Source organism: Pristiophorus japonicus, chromosome 10 (genome assembly GCF_044704955.1).
Source record: "Pristiophorus japonicus isolate sPriJap1 chromosome 10, sPriJap1.hap1, whole genome shotgun sequence".
NCBI lineage: Eukaryota > Metazoa > Chordata > Chondrichthyes > Pristiophoridae > Pristiophorus > Pristiophorus japonicus.
Genome location: NC_091986.1, coordinates 110,056,310 through 110,078,424, shown reverse-complemented (window position 1 = coordinate 110,078,424; position 22,115 = coordinate 110,056,310). Strand labels below are relative to the sequence as shown.

General features: G+C 44.6%; 1 protein-coding gene across 1 annotated transcript in view; it reads left to right on the top strand.

Annotated features, from left to right (window-relative positions):
- LOC139275060 (beta-1,4-galactosyltransferase 3-like) overlaps positions 1-22,115 on the top strand; it is a 51,826-nt gene that overhangs the window by 11,186 nt on the left and 18,525 nt on the right. The window contains exons 2-3 of the mRNA XM_070892000.1: positions 3,340-3,575; positions 15,254-15,444. Of these exons, the coding sequence (XP_070748101.1) occupies positions 3,340-3,575; positions 15,254-15,444 (427 nt within the window). The remainder of the gene's footprint in view (positions 1-3,339; positions 3,576-15,253; positions 15,445-22,115) is intronic.

The window sequence follows — 22,115 nt, the reverse complement described above, 5'->3', positions numbered from 1 at the left end:
GAGAGAGAGGGGGGAAGAGAGAGAGAGGGGGGGGGAAGAGAGAGAGAGGGGGGGGAAGAGAGAGAGAGGGGGGAAGAGAGAGAGAGAGAGAGAGAGAGGAAGAGCGAGAGAGAGAGGGGGGGAAGAGCGAGAGAGGGGGAGAGAGGGGGGGGAAGAGAGAGAGGGGAAAAGGAGAGAGAGAGGGGGGAGAGGGAGGGAGAGAGAGAGAGAGAGAGAGAGAGAGGGAGGGGGGGAAGAAGAGAGAGAGGGGGTGAAGAGAGAGAGAGAGAGAGAGAGAGAGAGAGAGAGGGGGGGGGAAGAGGGAGAGAGAGAGAGAGAGAGAGAGACGGACGGACGGAAATAGGTCGGGTCCAGGTGGAGGGAAGGGGGGAAGGGAAGGGAGAGGTCGGGTCCGGGGGTGGGGTGCGAGCGGGGGTCAGGTCTGGTCGGCATGGGGGGGGGGGAGGCAGCGCCATGGGAGGAGCCTTATTCACACAGCCCCAGTGAGGCCATTCAGCCAGGGCTGCGTGCTTTGGGCCCCTCCCACGCAGTTCGGCACATGGAGCTACTGCACTTGTGTGCTGACTGTAGCGTGCATGTGCAGAGGTCACGGCACTGTTTTCAGCGCCGGGACCTGGCTCCGCCCCCCCCCCACAGCTCGTGCTGGCTGCGCCGAGGGCCAGAGGACCTGTAAGTAGGTGGAGAATACCGAGGATTTTTTTAGGCGGCGAAAAACGGGCGCCCAGCTCGGAGGGGCGCCCGTTTTTTTTCTTGTGGAAACTTGGGCCCATAGTCACTATTGTGACTAGACTAAATCTAAAAAGATGAATGGGTGTTGCATTTCTGCAGCGTAGTCAAAATTGATTTTCAATGGGAATGTCTTTTGCTCCATGAGGAAATACTTGCCTCAGCTGGATGAGTCTATGGTGATTGTAGTTGCAAACCTATGCCCCATGGCTCTGTAGCACAGAATTTTGGTGCTCTAGTATATGATCCTATTGGAAGCAGAATTTCTTGTTTCTGTTGGCAAACTGCTCTATGACCTATCGATGTATTTTGTTGCAATATTTTACAAGGTTTTATTTGGCATGGTACTGTTTGCTCGGTTTCCCCCCCCCCCCCCCCACTCCAGTGAGCTGCTCGAGTAGCGCTGCAGACAGAAAATAGCTGCCAAAAAATTCAGTTTACTGTATATGTTTGAACTTTTTGTGCTGAAAACATCTGAAGGACTTCAACTAGCTCGGTCCTAGGCCTTGGGCTGCTTCTTTTCTTTTTCTACTGCAGATGACACAAAACTTGGAAGTACAGGTTGAGCATCCGAAATCCTGTGTACCAAAATTCGAAATCCAGACATCGCGCTGATCCGTAGAGGGGCCGTCCGGAATCTGGAAAATATTCCGAAATCTGGACATTTTTTAAAACTGATTACCGCTGCGAGTTGGGCCTAGGGAGGGGGGAAACACAAAAAAAAATTCAAAAAAAATTAAAATTCACCAAACCCTTGCCTACTAAATCGCTGTAACTTCCGTTTTTTGACGGTCTTCGATGCAGGTTTTTCCCTGCCGGACCCGCAGCACCTCTGCCGCCGTCCCTCTCCGCCATACAGGACCCTCCACCGCCCCCCCTCGCCCCGAAACCTCTGCTACCCCGGACTCTCCCCCCTCAGCCCAGCGTTTTTGGATTCTGGACATTGAAAAGGCGTTACGAAATCCGGAAATACCTGAAATCCAGAACGGCCTTGGTCCCGAGGTTTCTGGATTTCAGACACTCTACCTGTATAGTGAACAGTGAGGAGGATAGGGATCATCTTCAAGAGGACATAGACAGGCTGGTGAAATGGGCAGACACATGGCAGATGAAATTTAATGCAGAAAAATGCAAAGTGATACATTTTGGTAGGAAGAACACGGAGAAGCATTATAAACTAAAGAGTACAATCCTAAAGGGGGTATATGTGCACAAATCGTTGAAAGTGGCAGGTTAGGTTGAGAAGGTAGTTAAAAAAAGCAGATGGGGTCCTGGGCTTTAAGTACAGGTTGTACTTCTCCAGTCCAGGACTCTAGTCCGCAAACATCCCTGGTCCAGCGTGGGTGGCGTTCATTGAAATAAAAAATGGTGGCTCCACGTGTTAAACTTATGTGTGATGCATTTTGGATGACAAATCTTGACAGCCTTGCCCTGGCCAGCTGGAGGTTTTACACACTGGCTGGTGCTGTGGTTTGACATGTGCTCCTTGCTGCCAAGGCCGCCTCTCGTTGCCTGATTGGCGGTGGACGCGCATGTCTGAAAGCTGCAGAGCCCCCCCCCCCCCCCCCTCCCTGCCCCGGTCTCGGAGTGGGGGGGGTTGTTGTGTGTGTGTCTCAGTGCAAGAGGGCTGCCACTTCCACCAGTCAGGCTCTGTGCTCTCAGCTTACACAAGGACTGGTGCCGGGGGCAGGATCGTGGGTAAGGGTCGGCGTCCCTCCTTGACTTTATCCTCCATTTTATCTCCGATCTCTAGTTTTTTTGTGTGCGTGTAGTGTTTTTTTTTGCTGTTGTTGTTCATTGAGGTAAGCGGGCCAGGAAAGGAAAAGCAAGGGAGAAGGGTAGGCGGCTGACTGAGGCACCAAAGCTGGGCCTGAGGATTTTTAAAAATCAGTGTGATTCTGGACGACTAAATGCTGCGCAGCCGGCTTCTGCGCAGCGCATGCGCACATGCGTCCGGGCCGTTGTCAGTAGCGTTGTCATCAGTTGACTTCCTGTGGTTCAGAAAATTCTCTGGTCTGGCACTGGTCAGGTCCCAAGGATGCCGGACCAGAGAGGCCCAACTGTAGAGGCATAGAGTGCAAAAGCAAGGAAGTTATGATGAACTTTTATAAAACACTGGTTCAGCCACAACTGAAGTATTCTGTCCAATTCTGGGCACCAACCTTTAAGAAAGATGTGAAGGCTATAGAGAGATTGCAGAAAAGATTTACAAGAATGGTTCCAGAGATGAGGGACTTCAGCGATGTGGATAGACTGGAGAAGCTGGGGTTATTCTCCTTCGAGAAGAATGAGAGGAGATTTGATAGAGGCGTTCACAATCATGGATCTAGACAGAGTAGATGGAGAGAAACTGTTCCCATTGGCGGAAGGGTCAAGAACCAGAGGACACAGATTTAAGGTGGTGGGGTGGAATGGAGAGTGGGACTAGCTGAATTGCTCTTGCAGAGAGCCGGCATGGGACGAATGGTCTTGTGTGCTGTAACTATTCTATACTGTTGCATTGTGAATGTAACAAGAATTATGTTAGTTCTGCTCTAAATGAGAATGTTTGTGTTTCATGTCTATAACTGTAAGCTTGTACAGTAGACTGATCTATTGTCAACATTTACACAGTTGGACCACTGACGATCAGCTTTCAGAAAATTCCAGTTATGAGCAAAATTGCAAGAAAAAATCCCTATGTTCAAGCTGGTGGACGGTACACTCCCCCACAATGCAAAGCTCAGTATAAGACAGCCATCCTTGTTCCTCATCGAAACAGGGAGCTACATTTGCGGCATCTTTTGTATTATCTTCATCCATTCTTGCAGCGTCAACAGCTTCAGTATGCAATATATGTCATCCATCAGGTAAGTAACTTTATGTTCAGTTAGCACAAAAATGTTTTTGTAACTGATTTTGGTTGTGCGTTTAAGCTTCCTTTTTATTATAAATCTTGTGATTCAGAGATTGCCACCATTATATTAAAAAGTCTCAAGTACAAATATATTGATCTTGTTCAGGAATATGTTGATCTGTTTGAATAAATTCTGTCTGCATTAGAAGTTGCTATCCATATATCATTTTTATTCTAGTAAGTTCCTATAATAGCTATTTTGATTGAGTTATGGATTTGCTGCTTTTGAAAAAAGCTAAATAGATCATTAACTTCCAATGTCACAGGATCTAATGTCACAAATCAGCTATGATTAGTCCTAAATTCAAAACCATTTGCTGTAATTGAGCCCCTATAATTAGATTACTTGCACACAACTACATTAATCAACATCATGTTGCCCAATATTTATTCACTGGGTTTGATCTTTATTTTGTTCTGCTCAACAGGTCATTCTTTTCTGCCACCACTATAGAGGCTGTATTAATGTGATAACCAGCTGTGGTTTGAGTACGTTCTGTCCATGGTATGATCCTTACTGGTCAGTTGGACAGGAAAAATTTGGGTGTTCTTTTAGTTTCAACCATCATATATACAGTAGTATCAAAACAAAGTGCAACACAGATCAAAAACACTGATGCGGTATCACTTAAAATGAATTTTGTGTTGTAAGTAGTTATTTAGTTTAATTGTCATTACAGAAAATAGTTTTAAAGGCTAATAGAATGTTGCCCTTTATCTCAAGGGGCTGGAATGCAAAGGGGTGGAAATTGTTAGTTATATAAAGCTCTGGTTAGACCCATTTAGTGTACGTGTTCAGTTCTGGGCACCGCACTTCAGGTAGGATATATTGTCTTTGCAGATTCACCAGAATGATAGAGGCTGAAAGGGTTAAATTATAAAGACTGGTTGCATCAACTAGGCTTATGTTCCTGTGAGTACAGAAGATTAATGGGTGATCTAACTGAGGTTTTTAAGATGATTAGAGGAGTTGATGGGGGTTGAGAGAAATTATTTCCTCTGGCAGAGAATCCAGACAAGGAACAGAGAAGGTTGAGGGGAGATTTATTCGAAGTGTTCAAAATCATGAAGGGTTTTGACAGTGTAAATAAGGAGAAACTGTTTCCACTGGCAGATGGGTCAGTGACCAAAGGACAAAGATTTAAGGTAATTGGCAAAAGAACCAGAGGTGAGAGGAGGAGAATTTATTTTTATGCAGCGAGGTATGATCTGGAATACACTGCCTGAAAGGGTGGTGGACGTAGATTCAATAAATAACTTTCAAAGGGGATCTAGATAAATACTTGAAGGAAAAAAATTGCAGGGTGGGGGAATGGGACTAATTGGATAGTTCTTTCAAAGATAGGCTGAATGACGACCTTCTGTACTGCATCATTCTGATTCCAAAGGTGCATATGCTTAAAGTTAGAGCTAGGGCATTCAGGGGTGATGTCAGGCAGCACTTCATGCAAAAGGTGGTGGAAATCTGGAACACTCTTCCCCCAAAATGCTGTTGAGGCTAGATCAATTAAAAAATGTAAAATTAAGATTGATAGATTTTTGTTAGGCAAGGGTGTTGAGGGTTGCAGAACCAAGGCAGGTCAATCGTATTAAGATACAGATCGGCCACGTTCTAATTCAGTGGTGGGAACGGGCTAGAGACGCTGAATGCCCTATAATTGTTCCTATGTTCCTAAAATGCCACATTAATCCTTGGGGTACATGTAACATATTCAATAGTAATTAACCCCCTGCATTGCTGATGAGGACTTGAGTGGTTGAAACAACTGATGCTTGATTTAAAAAATCATAAATTTGACTTTATTTCAAAAACCAAACTAAATCACACTTCATCCTGAGATTTTTTGACTGGAAAGACCAGTTTATCAGCCAAATCAGGGCAAAACCTTCATGGGCTTGTAGCACAAGAGGAGAGTTCAAGTCCATGGAAGTATAGGAGAAGAGATCAAATTAATGTTAAAGGGAGACTTGGTGACCTAAGAGAGTACACAAGCCTTTTTCCTCTGCGGCATGGGTTCATATCTAGCCCAGAGTTCATAGAAACATGAAGCACAGAAGGAGGCCATTCAACTTGTCGTGCCTGTGCTGGCTCTTTTAAAAGAACCGTCCAGTTTAGTTCCATACCCCAGCTTTTTCCCCATAACCCTGCAAAATGTGTCCTATTCCAGTACATACCCAATTGCTTTTTTGAAAGTTCCTGTGGAGTCTTCTTCTACCACACTTTAAGGTAGAGTTCCAGATCTTATTAAACCCCCTAGAAAAAAAATTTCCTCATTTCCTCTGGATCTTTTGTCAATTATTTTAAATCTGTGCCCTCTGGTTAGTGATCAAAAACAGTATCTCCCTAGTTGCTCTATCTAAACCCTTCATAATTTTGAATATTTCTATTAGGTCTCTCTTTAACCTTTTCTTTAAGGAGCAGCTTCTGCAATCTCTCCACATAACTGAAGTCCCTCATCCCTGGTAAACCTCTACCCCTTCCAAAGCCTTGACATCCTTCCTAGAGTGTAATGCCTAGAGTTGTACACAATACTCCAGCTAAGGCCTAACTAGTGATTTGTAAAGATTTAGCATGACTTTTGTTTTTGTATTCAGTGCCCCTAGTTATGAAGCAAAGTATCCCATATGTTTTCTTAACTGCCTTATCAACTTGTCCTGTCACATTCAAAGATTTGTGAAAGTGCATCCCCAGTTCCTTCTGCTCTTGCACACCCCTCAAAATAGTACCATTTAGATTATATTTCCTTCCCATGTTCCTCCCAAAGTGCATCACTTCACACTTCCTCACATTAAATAGTTACAGAATAACATTCTCCTGTCTGCGGGCTGTAAGTTCCCTCTACAATGATTGATTAGTCTTGGTCCAGTGCTCAATGGCGTAGTCTATAGGCCCCTAACAGTAGCTACACTTTTGGATCAAGAAATAATGGAGGCTTGTAAAGAGGAACGGCAATAATCATGGCCGATTTTAACCTTCATATTGATTGGACAAAGCAAATTGGCTAGTGGAGCCTTGAGGAAGAGTTCATAGAATGTATCCAAGATAGTTTTCTTGAACAGTGGAACCAACCAGGGAGCAGGCTATCTTAGATCTCGTACTGTATAATGAGACAGGATTAATAAATTATCTCGTAGTAAAGGATCCTCCAGGAATGAGTGACCATAACATGATTGAATTTCAAATTCAGTTGGAGGGTGAGAAAGTTGGATCTCAAACCAATGTCCTAAGCTTAAATAAAAGAGACTACAAATGTATGAGGGCAGAGTTGGCTAAAGTGGACTGGGAAAATAGATTAAAGTATGGGACGGTTGATGAGCAGTGGCAGACATTTAAGGAGATATTTCATAAATCGCAACAAAAATATATTTCAAAGAGACGGAGACTGTAAGAAGGCATAACCACCCGTGGCTAACTAAGGAAATAAGGGATGGTATCAAATTGAAAACAAGGACATACAATGTGGTCAAGACTAGTGGGAGGCCAGAGGATTGAGAAACTATTAAAAGTCAGCAAAAAACGACTAAAAAAAAAAAGATAGAGGGGGAAGATAGATTATGAAAGTAAACTAGCAGGGAATATAAAAACACATAGTAAGAGTTTCTACAGGTACATAAAAAGGAAAAGAGTGGCTAAAGTAAATGTTGGTCCCCTGGAGGATGAGACTGGGGAATTAATAATGGAGAACAGGAAAATGACAGAGATGTTGAACAGATATTTTGCAGTACTACATGGTAGGATACTAAAAACATCCCAATACTGGATAATCAAGAGGCTATAGGGAGGGAGGAACTTAATACAATCACTATCACTAAAGAAGTTGTACTCAGTAAAATAATGGGACGAAAGGCGGACTAGTCCCCTGGACCTGATGGCTTACATCCTAGGATCTTAAAAGAAGTGGCTGCAGAGGTAGTGGATGCATTGGTTGTAATCTACCAAAATTCCCTGGATTCTAAGCCGATCCCAGCGGATTGGAAAACCGCAAACTTAACGCCCCTATTTAAAAAAGAAGACGGACAAAAAGCAGGAAACTATAGACCAGTTAGCCTAACATCTGCCATTGGGAAAATGCTGGAGTTCATTATTAAGGAAGCCAAAGCGAGACATTTGGAAAAGCATAATTCAATCAAGCAGAGTCAGCGTGGTTATATGAAAGGGAAATCATGTTTGACAAATTTGCTGGAGTTCTTTGAGGATGTAACGAGCAGGGTGGATAAGGGGGAAATCAGTGGATGTGGTGTATTTGGATTTCCAGAAGGCATTCGATAAGGTGCCACATAAAAGGTTGCTGTACAAGATAAAAGTTCATGGGGTTGGGGGTAATATATTAGCATGGATAGAGGATTGGCTAACTAACAGAAAACAGAGAGTTGGGATAAATGCGTCATTTTCCACTTGGCAAACAGTAACTAATAGTGTGCCGCAGGGATCGGCGCTGGGTCCTCAACTATTTACAATCTATATTAATGACTTGGATGAAGGGACCGAGTGTAATGTAGCCAAGTTTGCTGATGATACTAAGGGGGGGAAAGCAAATTGTGAGGAGGCCACACAAAATCTGCAAAGGGATATAGACAGGCTAAGTGAATGGGCAAAAATTTGGCAGATGGAGCACAATGTGGGAATGTGTGAGGTTATCCACTTTGGCAGAAAAAAAATAGAAAAGAAAATTATAATTTAAATGGAGAAAAGTTGCAAAGTACTGCAGTACAGAGAGACCTGGGGGTCCTTGTGCATGAAGCACAAAGTTAGTATGCAGGTGCGGCAAGTGATCAGAAGGCAAATGGAATGTTGGCCTTTATTGCAAGGGGGATAGAGTATAAAAGCAGAGAAGTCCTGCTATGACTGTACAGGGTATTGGTGAGGTCACACCTAGAATACTGTGTACAGTTTTGGTCTCCCTATTTAAGGAAGGATGTACTTGCATTGGAGGCTGTTCGAGAAGGTTCACTAGGTTGATTCCGGAGATGAGCGGGTTAACTTATGAAGATAGATTGAGTAGTTTGGGCCTATACTCATTGGAGTTCAGAAGAATGAGAGGTGATCTTATCAAAAGATATAAGATAATGAGGGGGCTCGACAAGGTGGATGCAGAGAGGATATTTCCACTCATAGGGAAAAACTAAAACTAGGGGACATAGTCGCAGAATAAGGGGCCGCCCATTTAAAACTGAGATGAGGAGGAATTTCTTCTCTCAGACAGTTGTAAATCTGTGGAATTCTGTGCCCGAGAGCTGTGGAGGCTGGGTCTTTGAATATATTTAAGGCAGAGATAGGCAGATTTTTGAGTGATAAGAGAGTAAAGGGTTATGGGGAGGGGCAGGAGAGTGGAGCTGAGTCTATGATCAGATCAGCCATGATATTAAATGGCGGAGCAGGCTTGAGGGGCCAGGTGGCCTTCTCCTCCTATTTCTTATGTACACAACTGTGCTTAATACTGCATTAATTAGCACAAAATTGGCAGTCGGACTGTAAGCCGAAATAGAAGTATTCATAACATAAGAAATAGGAACAGAAGTAGGCCATACGGCCCCTCGAGCCTGCTCCGTCATTCAATAAGATCATGGCTGATCTGATTATGGACTCTGGTCCACTTCCCTGTGCGCTCCCCATAACCCCTTATCCCCTTACCGTTTAAGAAACTGTTTATTTCTGTCTTAAATTTATTCAATGTCCCAGTTTCCACAGCTCTGAGGCAGTGAATTCTACAGATTTACAATCCTCTGAGAGAAGAAATTTCTCCTCCTCCTCAGTTTTAAATGGGTGGCCCCTTATTCTAAGATCATGCCCTCTAGTCCTAGTCTCCCCCATCAGTGGAAACATCCTCTTTGCATCCACCTTGTCAAGCCCCCTCATAATCTTATACATTTTGATAAGATCACCCCTCATTCTTCTGAATTTCAATGAATAGAGGCCCAACCTACTCAATCTTTCCTCAAGTCAATTCCCTCATCTCCGGAATCAACCTAGTGAATCTTCTCTGAACTGCCTCCAAAGCAAGTATTTCCTTTCGTAAATATGGAAACCAAAACTGCACGCAGTATTCCAGGTGTGGCCTCGCCAATACCGTGTATAGCTGTAGCAAGACTTCCCTGCTTTTATACGCCATCCCCTTTACAATAAAGGCCAAGATTGCATTGGCCTTCCTGATCACTTGCTGTACCTGCATACTATCCTTTTGTGTTTCATGCACAAGTACCCCCAGGTCTTGCTGTACTGCAGCACTTTGCAATCTTTCTCCATTTAAATAATAACTTGCTCTTTGATTTTTTTTTCTGCCGAAGTGCATGACCTCACACTTTCCAACATCTGCCAAATTTTTGTCCACTCACTTAGCCTGTCTATGTCCTTTTGCAGATTTTGTGTGTCCTCCTCACACATTGCTTTTCCTTCCATCTTTGTATCGTCAGCAAACTTGGCTACGTTACACTCAGTCCCTTCTTCCAAGTCGTTTATATAGATTGCAAATAGTTGGGGTCCCAGCACTGACCCCTGCGGCACCCCACTAGTTACTGATTGCCAACCAGACAATGAACCATTTATCCCAACTCTCTGTTCTCTGTTAGTTAGCCAGTCCTCTATCCATGCTAATATATTACCCCCAACCCTGTGAACTTCTATCTTGTACAGTAACCTTTTATGTGGCACCTTGTCAAATGCCTTCTGGAAGTCCAAATACACCACATCCACTGGTCCCCCTTTATCCATCCTGTTTGTTACATCCTCAAAGAATTCCAGCAAATTTGTCAAACATGACTTCCCCTTCATAAATCCTATGCTGACTGCCTTACCGAATTTTGCTTTTCCAAATGTCCTGCTGCTGCTTTAATAATGGACTACAACATTTTCCCAACCACAGATGTTAGGCTAACTGGTCTTTAGTTTCCTGCTTTTTGTCTGTCTCTCCTTTTTTAAATAGGGGCGTTACATTAGCAATTTTCCAATCTGCTGAGACCTCTCCAGAATCCAGGGAATTTTGGTAAATTACAACCAATGCATCCACTATCCCTGCCACTACTTCTCGATACCTTAGGATGCAAGCCATCAGGTCCAGGGGATTTATCTGCCTTTAGTCCCATTATCTTACTGAGTACCACCTCCTTAGTGATTGTGATTGTGTTAAGTTCCTCTGCCCCCTATAGCCCCTTTACTATCCACTGTTGGGATATTGTTAGTGTCCTCTACCGTAAAGAATGATACAAAATATTTTTTGAATTTCTGCCATCTCCATGTTCTCCATTACTAATTCCCCGGTTTTGTCCTCTAAGGGACCAACATTTACTTTAGCTACTCTTTTTTTCCTTTTTATTGGCTCAATTTTGCCCAACCCCTTTTACCTTAAGTGCGCCAACTTTGCGCGCTGGAAACGGCGCCAGAAAAAAGTCGCCCCATCCTGGCCGCTCTTCTGAGTCTCGAGTCCCAGCGTGGTGTGCATTGTGAAGTGGGGGGGGCGGAGCAACAGACCAGTGTCGAAAACAGTGCCGGCACCTGAGCACATGCGCAGTGAAGTCTGCGCGCATGCTCCTGCCCTCCCAGCATGTCCTGCGGGCTGTGAGCAGGACCCGATGCTCGCAGCCCCTATCCCTGGCCGAAGGGGCCCCCGATCTCGCCGCAACCTATCCCCGGCCGAGTTGCCTCCCGCAGCGGTCTGCCGGCCCACTGAGTTCCCGGGCTGATTTCGGACTTCAGTTTTATTTTTTATTCATTGATGGTTGTGCTTGAGAGTTTTGATGGGGGGGGTGTGGGGGACTTTTTAAAAAAAAAAACTTGATTCTGGCATAAAGGTAGGACTTCTATTTTTTATTATTTATTGATTTGCTTATTACCTTTTGTGGTTTGTTTAGTGCTTTGTAAGTCCTGGTGCTTTAAATGTACTAACCTGCACCGATTTCTTAATTGCACGCAAGATTTTTCAGAGCTGGACACCTATACTGACCTAAGTCGATATGGAGTAAGTTTTATCTGGCCAAAGTGGTATAAATGGCCAAAACTGGCGTAAGTGTCTGGGAACGCCCCCTTTTGGAGAAAAAAACCTGAAATTTAAAAAAAAAAAGGACCTAGCTGACTTACTCTGTAGCAACATTTTTGGGGAAAATGGCATTTTTTAACTTACGCCAGACAAAACAACTTGCTCCAAAAAATTTGATGCAAGACATGGCCAAAATTGGGCCCTATGGGGTCACGTTTCGGCTTGAGTTGCTCCTATTTTTTTGAAGCAACTAGTTTAGAATGGAGTATCTTAGAAATTACAATTCTCGGCATTTAGTTTGCTCCAGTTCTAGTGAGTTAGAACAGTTTCATTTTAGAACAGATTTTTTTTTTCCAAAAGGGGGCATGCCCGGCCACTTATGCCTGTTTTGCAAGTTTAGGCAGTGAAAACTTACTCCAAACTAACTTAGAATGGAGTAAGTGTAGATTTTTGTACAATCAGAAAAGCCTTGTCTACACTTAGAAATCTAGCGTAGGTTATAAATCAGACGTAGGGAACGAGGGGGCGGGAGGGAAGTTTACAAACATGAAACTCATCACTTTTACAAATAAAGAGCCATTGCTAATAAATGATCAATAAATCAACCAATAAATCAATCAAAAAAATTGAAAAATTAAAAATAAAAATAAAATCAATAAATAAAAAATTAAGTTTCTACTCACCGACTGCAGCACTGGGAACCCTCCAACAGCGTACTGGGACGGCTCTCTTTTCCCCCCCCCCCCCCCCCCCCCCCCCCAGTGTCTCTGTGTTTCTGACTGCGGTGGGTGGGGGGGGGGGGCAGAGGAGAGGGAGTGGGCAGAGGAGAGGGAGGGGGGTAGAGGAGAGGGAGTGGGGGGGAAGGGAGGGGGATGGGGGAGAAGTGGGGGTGGGGGGGAGGCTGAACGGGCTCGACTGACGAGAGCAAGCCGGGCCGAAGACTTTGGGCGGTGCCAGCCCCCAGAAAGATGCCGGGCGGGCGGGCCCCTCCCAAGGACGTGGAGGGAGGGGGAATGGCTGAACGGGAGGGGGGATGGTGGTGGAAGGTGGAGAGAGAGCTGAAGCTCAAGACGAGGGAGGCCCCAGTCCGATCTTCGCCATCCCAGTGAGCCCATTCGGTCAGGGCTAAGGGCGGCATGCTTCAGGCTCCTCCCATGCAGCCTCTAGCGCGCATGTGCAGAGGTCCCAGCACTGTTTTCAGCGCCGTGACCTGGCTCCACCCCCCCACAGCTTGTGCTACGCTGCGCCAAAGGCCTGGAACATTCCAGCAGCAGGGAGAATGCAGAGGTAAGTTTTAGGCGCGGTTTTGAGCGTGGAAATCAGGCGTGGTTTGCGGGGCTGCGCCGTTTTAGGCGCGGCCCGAAACTTGACCCCTATATAACTATAGAAACGCTTGCTATCTGTTTTTATATTTTATGCTAGTTTACTTTCTTCATTTTTTTTTTAGTCGTTCTTTGCTGGCTTTTTGTTGATGATATAGATGTTCTTCTATGATTGAGCAGAGTAAAAAGTGGGTGCGGTATACTTGATCTGGGGGTGCTTGATTCTGACATTGGACATTAAAAGTGGTGGGGGGGGGGGGTGAAGAAAGCGGAAATTCACCTGTGTTGAAGACCTTAAATTTTAAGCACAGAAATTTATCCTGTTAAAAGTAAATTAACATTTAAAACAGATAAAGAAGAAATGCTATTAACTTTTTACATTGAAAATAGAAGAGCAGGTGGAGATCAAGAGGAAAAATGAGACACAGATCAATGTAGTTGAAACCATGTAATATTTTTAAGCAGCTATTTACATGACATGCAAATGAATAGAATAATTGAGTTTTTTCTGTTGGATTGTGAGCAGAATTTGTTCAGTCATTTGGCACATCAGTATTGCATACTATCAGTTGTGAGGCCTTATGATTTTTATTTTTTCTCCTTGAATTTAGGTCAATAATCTGGCAAAATCAGCTTCAAAAATAAAGATGTTTTAATTAGAAGATTTGATTTTATAAAAATGCACTGTGGAAGAACACCAAGTGATAAGTTACAACTGTTTTACAAAACCTAATGAGAGTTAGCTGCAAATTCAGCATCTCTCGTGCCCCCCATCCCCACATTTTTTTTAAACTCTCTATGATAAACTGCTGAAGGTGTTACCTTGTGTTTAACATTGGAGCTGCTCAGCAGTACAAAGGGAAGATAAAGTTCTCTCTCTGCCAAACAGGGAAAGCTACTATATGTATCACATTGTGCAGTTCCATGATTGGGCCCAAATTTCCCCAAGAATTGCTGTTTTTTTGGAGCAACTTGATTTTTCTGGAGTATCTTTTTAGTTGCAATTCTGGCCATTTAATTTGCACCAGTGTAAGTGAGTTAGTTAGGTTTATTTAGTTTTTTTTCAAAAGGGGGCATTACCAGCCATTTATGCCTGTTTTGGCCATTTAAAAGCAAGTTTAGCCAGCTAAAAGTTACCAAGCTAACTTAGGCCAGCGTAAGTGGGCACGCTTGTACATTTAGAAAAACCTTGCAGTGACTTAAGAAATCAGCGCAGGCAGCCAGAGATGGGGGGAGTGGCGGAAGGGGACCTTGCAAAGCACTAAACGCCTTCACAACAGCATTAAAGAAGCATAGATACATTTAAAGCACCAAACACTAAACAAAGCAGTGTATTTGCACCAAGCACAAAACGTAATAAACAATTAACAAATAAAATAGAAGGAACCCTGCACCTAAAGCACCAAGACCAAAGTAATAATCGAATCAATCAGTAAATAACAAATAAAAAATAGAAGTCCTACCTTAGGGAATGCAGCGGGCCGCCAATGAGGAAGCCCATTCGACCAGGGCTAGGGATAGCGTGCTTCGGGCCCCTCCCACACAGCCTGCAGTACGTACTCACAGATTCGGCCTGCCAGGAGCTACTGCACATGCGCGCAGACTCTAGCGTGCATGTGCAGAGGTCCCAGCACTGTGTTCAGTGCCACCGCCAAGGAGAGGCTGGGGAGCGGCCAGAATCAGGAGTAAGATTTTCGGCGCGCTTGGAGGCGGACAAAAGTGCCACAACTCGGGTGAGGGCGCCAGAAAAAGGGGTTGGGGAAATTTGAGCCCAATGTTTCTTGGTTTTCGCTCTTGGAATTCATCTTTCAAGGGGATAATTATCTGATTTTAATTGGGTTTTACTGCAAAATCAAAAGGCTCAATATTTCAGTTTTTTTAACTGAGCACACATGCTAAATAGACCAGTTGCTTTTCTAGTTTGTAATTGACAATGAGAAGGTAGAATTAGTAGCTAAAGTATTTTAAATTCACATTGGCCACAGTATCTATAAAATTGACCATCACTTTAAAGGTAGTCATGGTAACAAATTGATCTCAACATAGAGTACTGTAATAATTTCATTATTAGTAACAGGAACATTTGCACACGAATTTTGATTTATAATGAGATTTGATGCATTTCACTAACTTGCTATATTTTTTGTCTGATCCAAGACTGATTGATTGAATTCTAAATGGTTATTCTGAATTGCATTGTGTAAGCTAATCAGTTTATAAATGAGCCATTTTCCGTATGTAAACTAAATAGGTTCTGACTGCAAGGCTGGGTGCCAGGTTTGTTCAATATTTTAAATAACTTGTGTTTTGAAATAAAATGCAAATTATTTCCTTATCAGACTGGAAATCGTACCTTTAATAGAGCAAAGCTGCTTAATGTTGGGGTGCGGGAAGCACTAAAGGATGAAGACTGGGACTGTCTTTTTCTACATGATGTTGACCTTATTCCGGAGAATGATCACAATCAGTATGTCTGCAATGAGAGATACCCCAAGCATGTATCCAGTGCTATGAACAAATTCAAGTACAGGTATTGAAAATTACAGGAATAATTATTTATAGTAGTTTTGATTCTGTGTTCCGATGTATTTTAACATGTAAACTAAACTGATTTTAACATGTACATAGCTCCATTTTGTATAGTGGCAGTCATGGCTCAGTTGGTAGCACTGTCACCAAAGTCAAAAGGTTGTGGGTTCAAGTCCCACTCCAGAGACTCCGGCACAAAAATCTAGACTGACTGCAAACAGTTGGAGGTACTGTCTTTCGGATGAGATGTTAAATGCGTCTGCTCTCTCAGGTTGACATATCTATGGCACTATTTCGAAGAAGAGCAGGAGAGTTCTTGCCAGTGTTCTGGCCAATATTTATCCCTCAATCAACATCACAAATAGATTATCTGGTCTGTTTGTGGGAGCATGCTGTGTGTAAATTGGCTGCCACGTTTCCTACATTACAACAATGACTACATTTTAGAAAAAGTATTCATTGACTGTAAAGTGGTTTGTGTCATTCTGAGGTCGTTCAAAGACAAGGCGCTATATAAATGAATATCTTTTATTCGACCACTCTTCATACTGACCAATGCTAATTTAAGTGCTCTTTCAATTCAGATGCACTAAAAGTAATTAACATTTTAAAACATTGAAAGTTAAGTTATGTATGTTTCATCAATTGTGATTTAAGCTTGTTTTATTTCTTAACTCCAAAGATCATATCCCAAGGATTTTTCCTCCTTCCTGTTACCTGTTTGTAGGAATAATGATCAGGATTTAGTTTATTTTCTATTGTTGTTAATCTGGCTTTAGTATTCCCTCTCAGTCTGATTTAATTCAGACACAGAGAATTTGTCCATGAGCAATATGTAACCAGTAGTACCTTTTATAGCACTGGTTTTTAAAAAAACCACGTTGATCACTTGTCTCGCTTCAAATAAATCCTGGTCTGAAAAAGCCCAATTTGATGCAGTACTAACATTTTATTGATTCCACTACTTGTATGGAGCCAAAAATAATGATTACCAACAGAATCATCACAAACTGGGCTTGAGTTTGGAATTAGAATAACACAGTATTAGCTCAACTTAACACAACATAGAACAAAAGGAAAATACTGCAGATACTGGAAATCTGAAATAAAAGAAAATGCTGCAAATACTCGGTCGGCATCTGTGGAGAGAGAAACAGAATTAATGTTTCAGGTCGATGACCTTTCATCAGAACAGAGCTAAGCAATCCCACAAACTATGGATCAGATCAAGGCTCTGCAATCCTGCCACATCCAGTCGTGAATAGTGGTGAACGACTAACGGGGGGGGCGGGGAGGAGGCTCCATGAACATTCCGTCATCAATTGTGGAGCCCAGCACGTGAATGCAAAAGACAATGTTCGCAACCATCTTCAGCCAAAAGTGCCGAGTGGATGATCTATCTTGGCCTCCTCCCAACGTCCCCAACATCGCAGAAGCCAGTCTTCAGCCATTTCGATTCACTCCACGTGATATAAAGAAATGGCTGAGCGCACTGGATATAGCTAAGGCTATGGGCCGTGACAACATTCCAACTGAAATGCTGAAGATTTGTGCTCCAGAACTAGTCGTGCCTCTAGCCAAGCTGTTCCAGTCCAGCTACAACACTGGCATCTACTCAACAATGTGGAAAATTGCGCAGGTATGTCCTATCCACCAAAAGTGGGACAATCCAATCCAACCGATTACCGCCCACCTGTCTACTCTCAATCATCAGCAAAGTGATGAATGGCATCACCGACAGTGCTATCAAGAGGCACTTACTCTCCGATGCTCAGTTTGGGTTCCACCAGGACCACTCTGCTCCAGACCTCATTACAGTCTTGGTCCAGACATGGATGAAAAGAGCTGAATTCCAGAGTTGAGAGAGTGACTGCCCTTGACATCAAGGCAGCATTTCAGAGTGTAGCATCAAGGAGCCCTGGTAAAGTAGGAATCAGAGGGAAAGCTCCTCATTCCTCATTAGCTGGAGTCATAACCTAGCATAAACAAAGTGGTTGTAGGAGGCCAATCATCTCAGTCCCAGGACATCGCTGCAGGCGTTCCTAGGGCAGTGTCCTAGGCCCAACCATTTTCAGCTGCGTCATCAATGACTTTGTCCCCATCATGGGGTCAGAAGTGGGGAAGTGGAAGCAGCAACCCCAACAATCCTTCTCACCGACCTTCCTGCCCAGTGTGCCCACTGGGGGCTAATCTTGTGTCGCATCGCCGTCCAGTGCGCCCCCCCCCAAAGGAAGTGGGGCAGCCATCACCGACCGTTTCCGCATCTCCATCCAGAATGTCTGTTTGCTTGCGAGCAAGGCCCTTTCCATCCTGGATGAGTAGATATTTTCTCCAATTAAATATTGCGAAGACCGAAGCCATTATCTTTGGTCCCTGCCACAAACTGTGTTCCCTAACTACTGACTCATCCCTCTCCCTAGCATCAATCTGAGGGTGAACAAGACTGTTTGCAACCTAGGTGTCATGTTTGACCCTGAAATGAGTTTCCAGCCACATATCCGCGACATAACTAAAACCGCCTTTTACCACCTCCATAACATTGCCTGCCTCCGCCCCTGCTCTTCTGCTGAAACCCTCATCCCTGCCTTTGTTACCTCTAGCCTTGACTACTCCAACTCACTCTTGTCTGGCCTCCCACATTCTACACTATGTAAACTTGAGGTCATCCAAAACTCAGCAGCCCGTGTCCTAACTCACACCAAGTCATGATCACCCATCACCCCTGTGCTTTCTGACCTACATTGGCTCCCGGTAAAACAATGCCTTGATTTCAAAATTCTCATCCTTGTTTACAAATCACTCCATGGCCTTGCCACTCCCTATCTCTCTCATCTTTTTCAGCCTTGCAACCCCACAAGATGTCTGCGCTCAAATTCTGCCCACTTGAACATCCCTCATTATAACTGCTCAACCATCGGTGGCTGTGCCTTCAGCTGTTTGGGACCCTAAGCTCTGGAACTCCCTCCCTAAACCTCTCCGCTTCTCTATATCTCTCTCCTGCTTTAAGACGCTCCTTAAAACCTATCTCTTTAACCAAGCTTTTGGTCATCTGCCTTAATTTCTTCTTTTGTGGCTCAGTGTGAAATTTATCTGTTTTGTCTTGTAACATTGCTGTGAAGCACCTTGGGACGTTTTACTATGTTAAAGGTGGTATATAAATAAAAGTTGTTAATAATATTATTAGTTGTTATCTATGAGTTTATCATGGATGGTGGCATAGACATCCTGGCCCTGCCGGAAACCTGGTTGAGGGGCGATGACACCTTACCCTTAAATTAAGCCTCCCCGCCTGGCTATACCTTCCACTACTTGCCCTGCTCAAACCATCGTGATAGCAGTGTGGCTCTCTTCAGAAAATCACACCTTGGTCTGTACCCCCACTTTTCCGGCACTTTCTCCTTCTTTGAGCATCTCAACTTATTCCACCCCTTGCACCTCTCATTTAAAATTCTCGTTCTCTACCGCGCACCCAAGTACCATAAAAATGTTATTACCGATATTTCTTCACTACTTTCCTCTCGCTGCCTCTGCACCGAATGACTTCTCATCCTCGGTGATTTCAACCTCCATCCCAATTCATCATACACTCCTCTGAGTTTACTACCCTCCTATCTTCCCTTAATCTCTCCTTCCATCTCTCCCTCCATGTAAACTCCCCAACCCATATTTATGGCCTCCCCTCGACCCCGCCATCTCTTGTGGCCTCGCTATTCCCATCGTGTCAATCGCAGATAAGGCCATCTCTGACCACTTCCTCGTATCGCTCTCCACCCACCCCGTCCCCGCCCCCCAATCCTACCTCCTGAGTCCGCCCCTGGAAAAACTCTGTTACAACCCTCTTACAACTGCACTTATGAACTCCCAACTATCCAGCCTTTGGACCTCTGTTCGCCATGACATTTCTGCAACGACCGATCTGCTCAATCACACATTCTCACCACCACCATCTTTGATGCCCTAGTCGCTGTTAAAACAATTACTCTCTCACCCTGGCCGTTCCTCCGGTACGGCCCTGATCTTCACTCCCTTAAGTCCAAGGGACACAGACTTGAATGGATATGGCACACAACTGGTTTAGCCATTCACTGCCAGGTCTAGCTAGACCACATAAAAGCACTATTAAGTCCTGCTCTCGTCTGCCAAGATCGCTCGCTGTTCCAGAATCATCCTGGAATGTAAAGATAAACCCCGAGTACTATTCTCCACTGCTAACCGTCTTTTTAAACTCCTCTCCCCAGTTTCCACTCTCACTTCTGACAATAAGTGAGAGGAGCTCATGGACGACTTTGTCTCTCAGATTGGGACCATCCATTCGGCTGCCTCTGTCCTTCCCCCTAGCCCACCAGGCCAAACTTCCTCTAAGGATCCCTCCTGCCCTAGCCCTGACCTCACCTCTTTCGCTACAATCTCTTCTCAAGACCTTTCCGAGCTCATCCTGTCCATGAGACCCACTTCCTGCTCCCTTGACCTGATACCCACCAAACTGCTGACCACCCAACTTCCTTTTCTGCCTCCCGTGTTACTTGACATTGTTAACAGTTCTCTTTCCTCGGGTACTGTCCCCCTCTCCCTCAAATCTGCCATCATTCCCCCCTCATCACGAAACCAACCCTTGACCCCTCTCTCCTTGCAAACTACCATCCCATTTCTAACCTCCCTTTCCCCTCAAGTCCTTGAATGAGTTGTCGCCTCCCAAATCCATGCCCATCTTTCCCGCAATTCCATGTTTGAATCCCTCCAATCCGATTTCCGCCCCTGCCACATTACCAAAACGGCTCTCATCAAAGTCACAATTGACATCCTTTGTGACTGTGACAGAGGCAAACTATCCCTCCTCAATCTCCTTGACGTCTGCAGCCGTTGACATGTTTGACCACGCTATCCTTCTCCAAAGCGCCTCCACCGTCATCCAGCTGGGTGGGACTGCACTTGTCTGGTTCCATTCTTATCTATCTAACCGTAGACAGAGAATCACCTGCAACGGCTTCTCTTCCTGCCTCCGCATCGTTACCTCTGGTGTCCCCCAAGGATCTATCCATGGCACCTCCTATTGCTCATCTTCATGTTGCCCCTTGGCGATATGATCCGAAAACACCGCATCAGTTTCCACATGTATGTTGATGACATCCAGCTCTACCTTACTACCACTTCTCGCGACCCCCTCCACGGTCTCTAAATCATGTCAGATGGCTTGTCAGACATCCAGTTCTAGATGAGCAGAAATTTTCTCCAATTGAATATTGGGAAGACCGAAGCCGTTGTTTCCATTCCCTAGCCACTGACTCCATCCCTCTCCTTTCTGAGGCTGAACCAGAGTGTTCGCAACCTTGGTTGTGACTTTTGACCCTGAAATGAGCTTTTGACCGCATATCCGCAGCATAACTAAGGCCGCCTATTTCCACCTCCGTAACGTTGTCCGTCTCCGCCCTTGCCTCAGCTCATCCGCTGCTGATGCCCTCATCTATGCCTTTGTTACCAAGGCTTGACTATTCCAATGCACTCCTGGCTGGCCTCGCACAGTTTACCCTATGTAAACTAGAGGTGATCCAAAACTCGGCTGCTCGTGTCCTAACCTGCACAAAGACCCGCTCACCCATCGCCCATGTGCTCACTAACCTACATTGGCTTCTGGTTAAGCAATGCCTCAATTGCAAAACTCTCATCCTTATTTTCAAATCCCTCCATTGCCTCGCCCCTCCCTATTTCAGTAATCTCCTCCAGCCCCACAATCCCCCCAAAATGTCTGTGTTCCTCCAATTCCCCTGATTATAATCGCTCAACGTGCCTTTTATTGCCTCTGCCGCAAGCTCTGGAATGCCCTGTCTTTCTACACCTCTCCTCCTTCAAGATGCTCCTTAAAACCTACCTCTTTAACCAAGCTTTTGGTCATCTGCATTAATTTCTAATTATGCGGCTTGGTGTCAAATTTTTTTATCTCAAAATACTCGTGTGAAGTGCTCTGGAACGTTTCACTACATTAAAGGCACTGTATAAATACAAGTTGTTTTTGATGTACAATCATCAGCGAACAATGTTCAGTGCCATTCGCGTCACCTCAGATAATGAAGTAATCCATGTCTGCATGCAGCAAGACCTGGATGACATTTAGGCTTGGGCTGATAAGTTTGTCAATGCCGCAAACATTACTTAACTGGGCCAACCACATAAATACTGTGGTTACAAGAGCAGGTCAGAGGCTGGGTATTCTGTGGCGAGTGTCTCATCTGCTGACTTCCCAAAGCCTCTCCACCATCTATAAGGCACACGTCAGGAGTGTGATGGAATATCGTCCAGTTGCCTGGATGAGTGCAGCTGCAACAACACTCGAGACTCCAGGACCATGGTTGAAGTGTGCATCATCAACAAGATGCACTGCAGAAACTACCAAGACTTCTTCAACAGCATCTCCAAAACTCTCTACCACCTCGAAGGAGATGGGCAGCAGGCGCATGGAAACACCATCACCTTCAAGTTCCCCTCCAAGCGACACAGTATCCTGATTTAGAAATATATCGCCGTTTCTTCATTGTTGCTGGGTCAAAATTCTGGAACTCCCCAACAGTCCTGTGGGAATACCTTCACTACACCGACTGCAGCGGTTTAAGAAGGCGGCTCTTCTCTGGCAGTTAGGGATGGACAATAAATACTGGCTTTGCCAACCACACCCATATC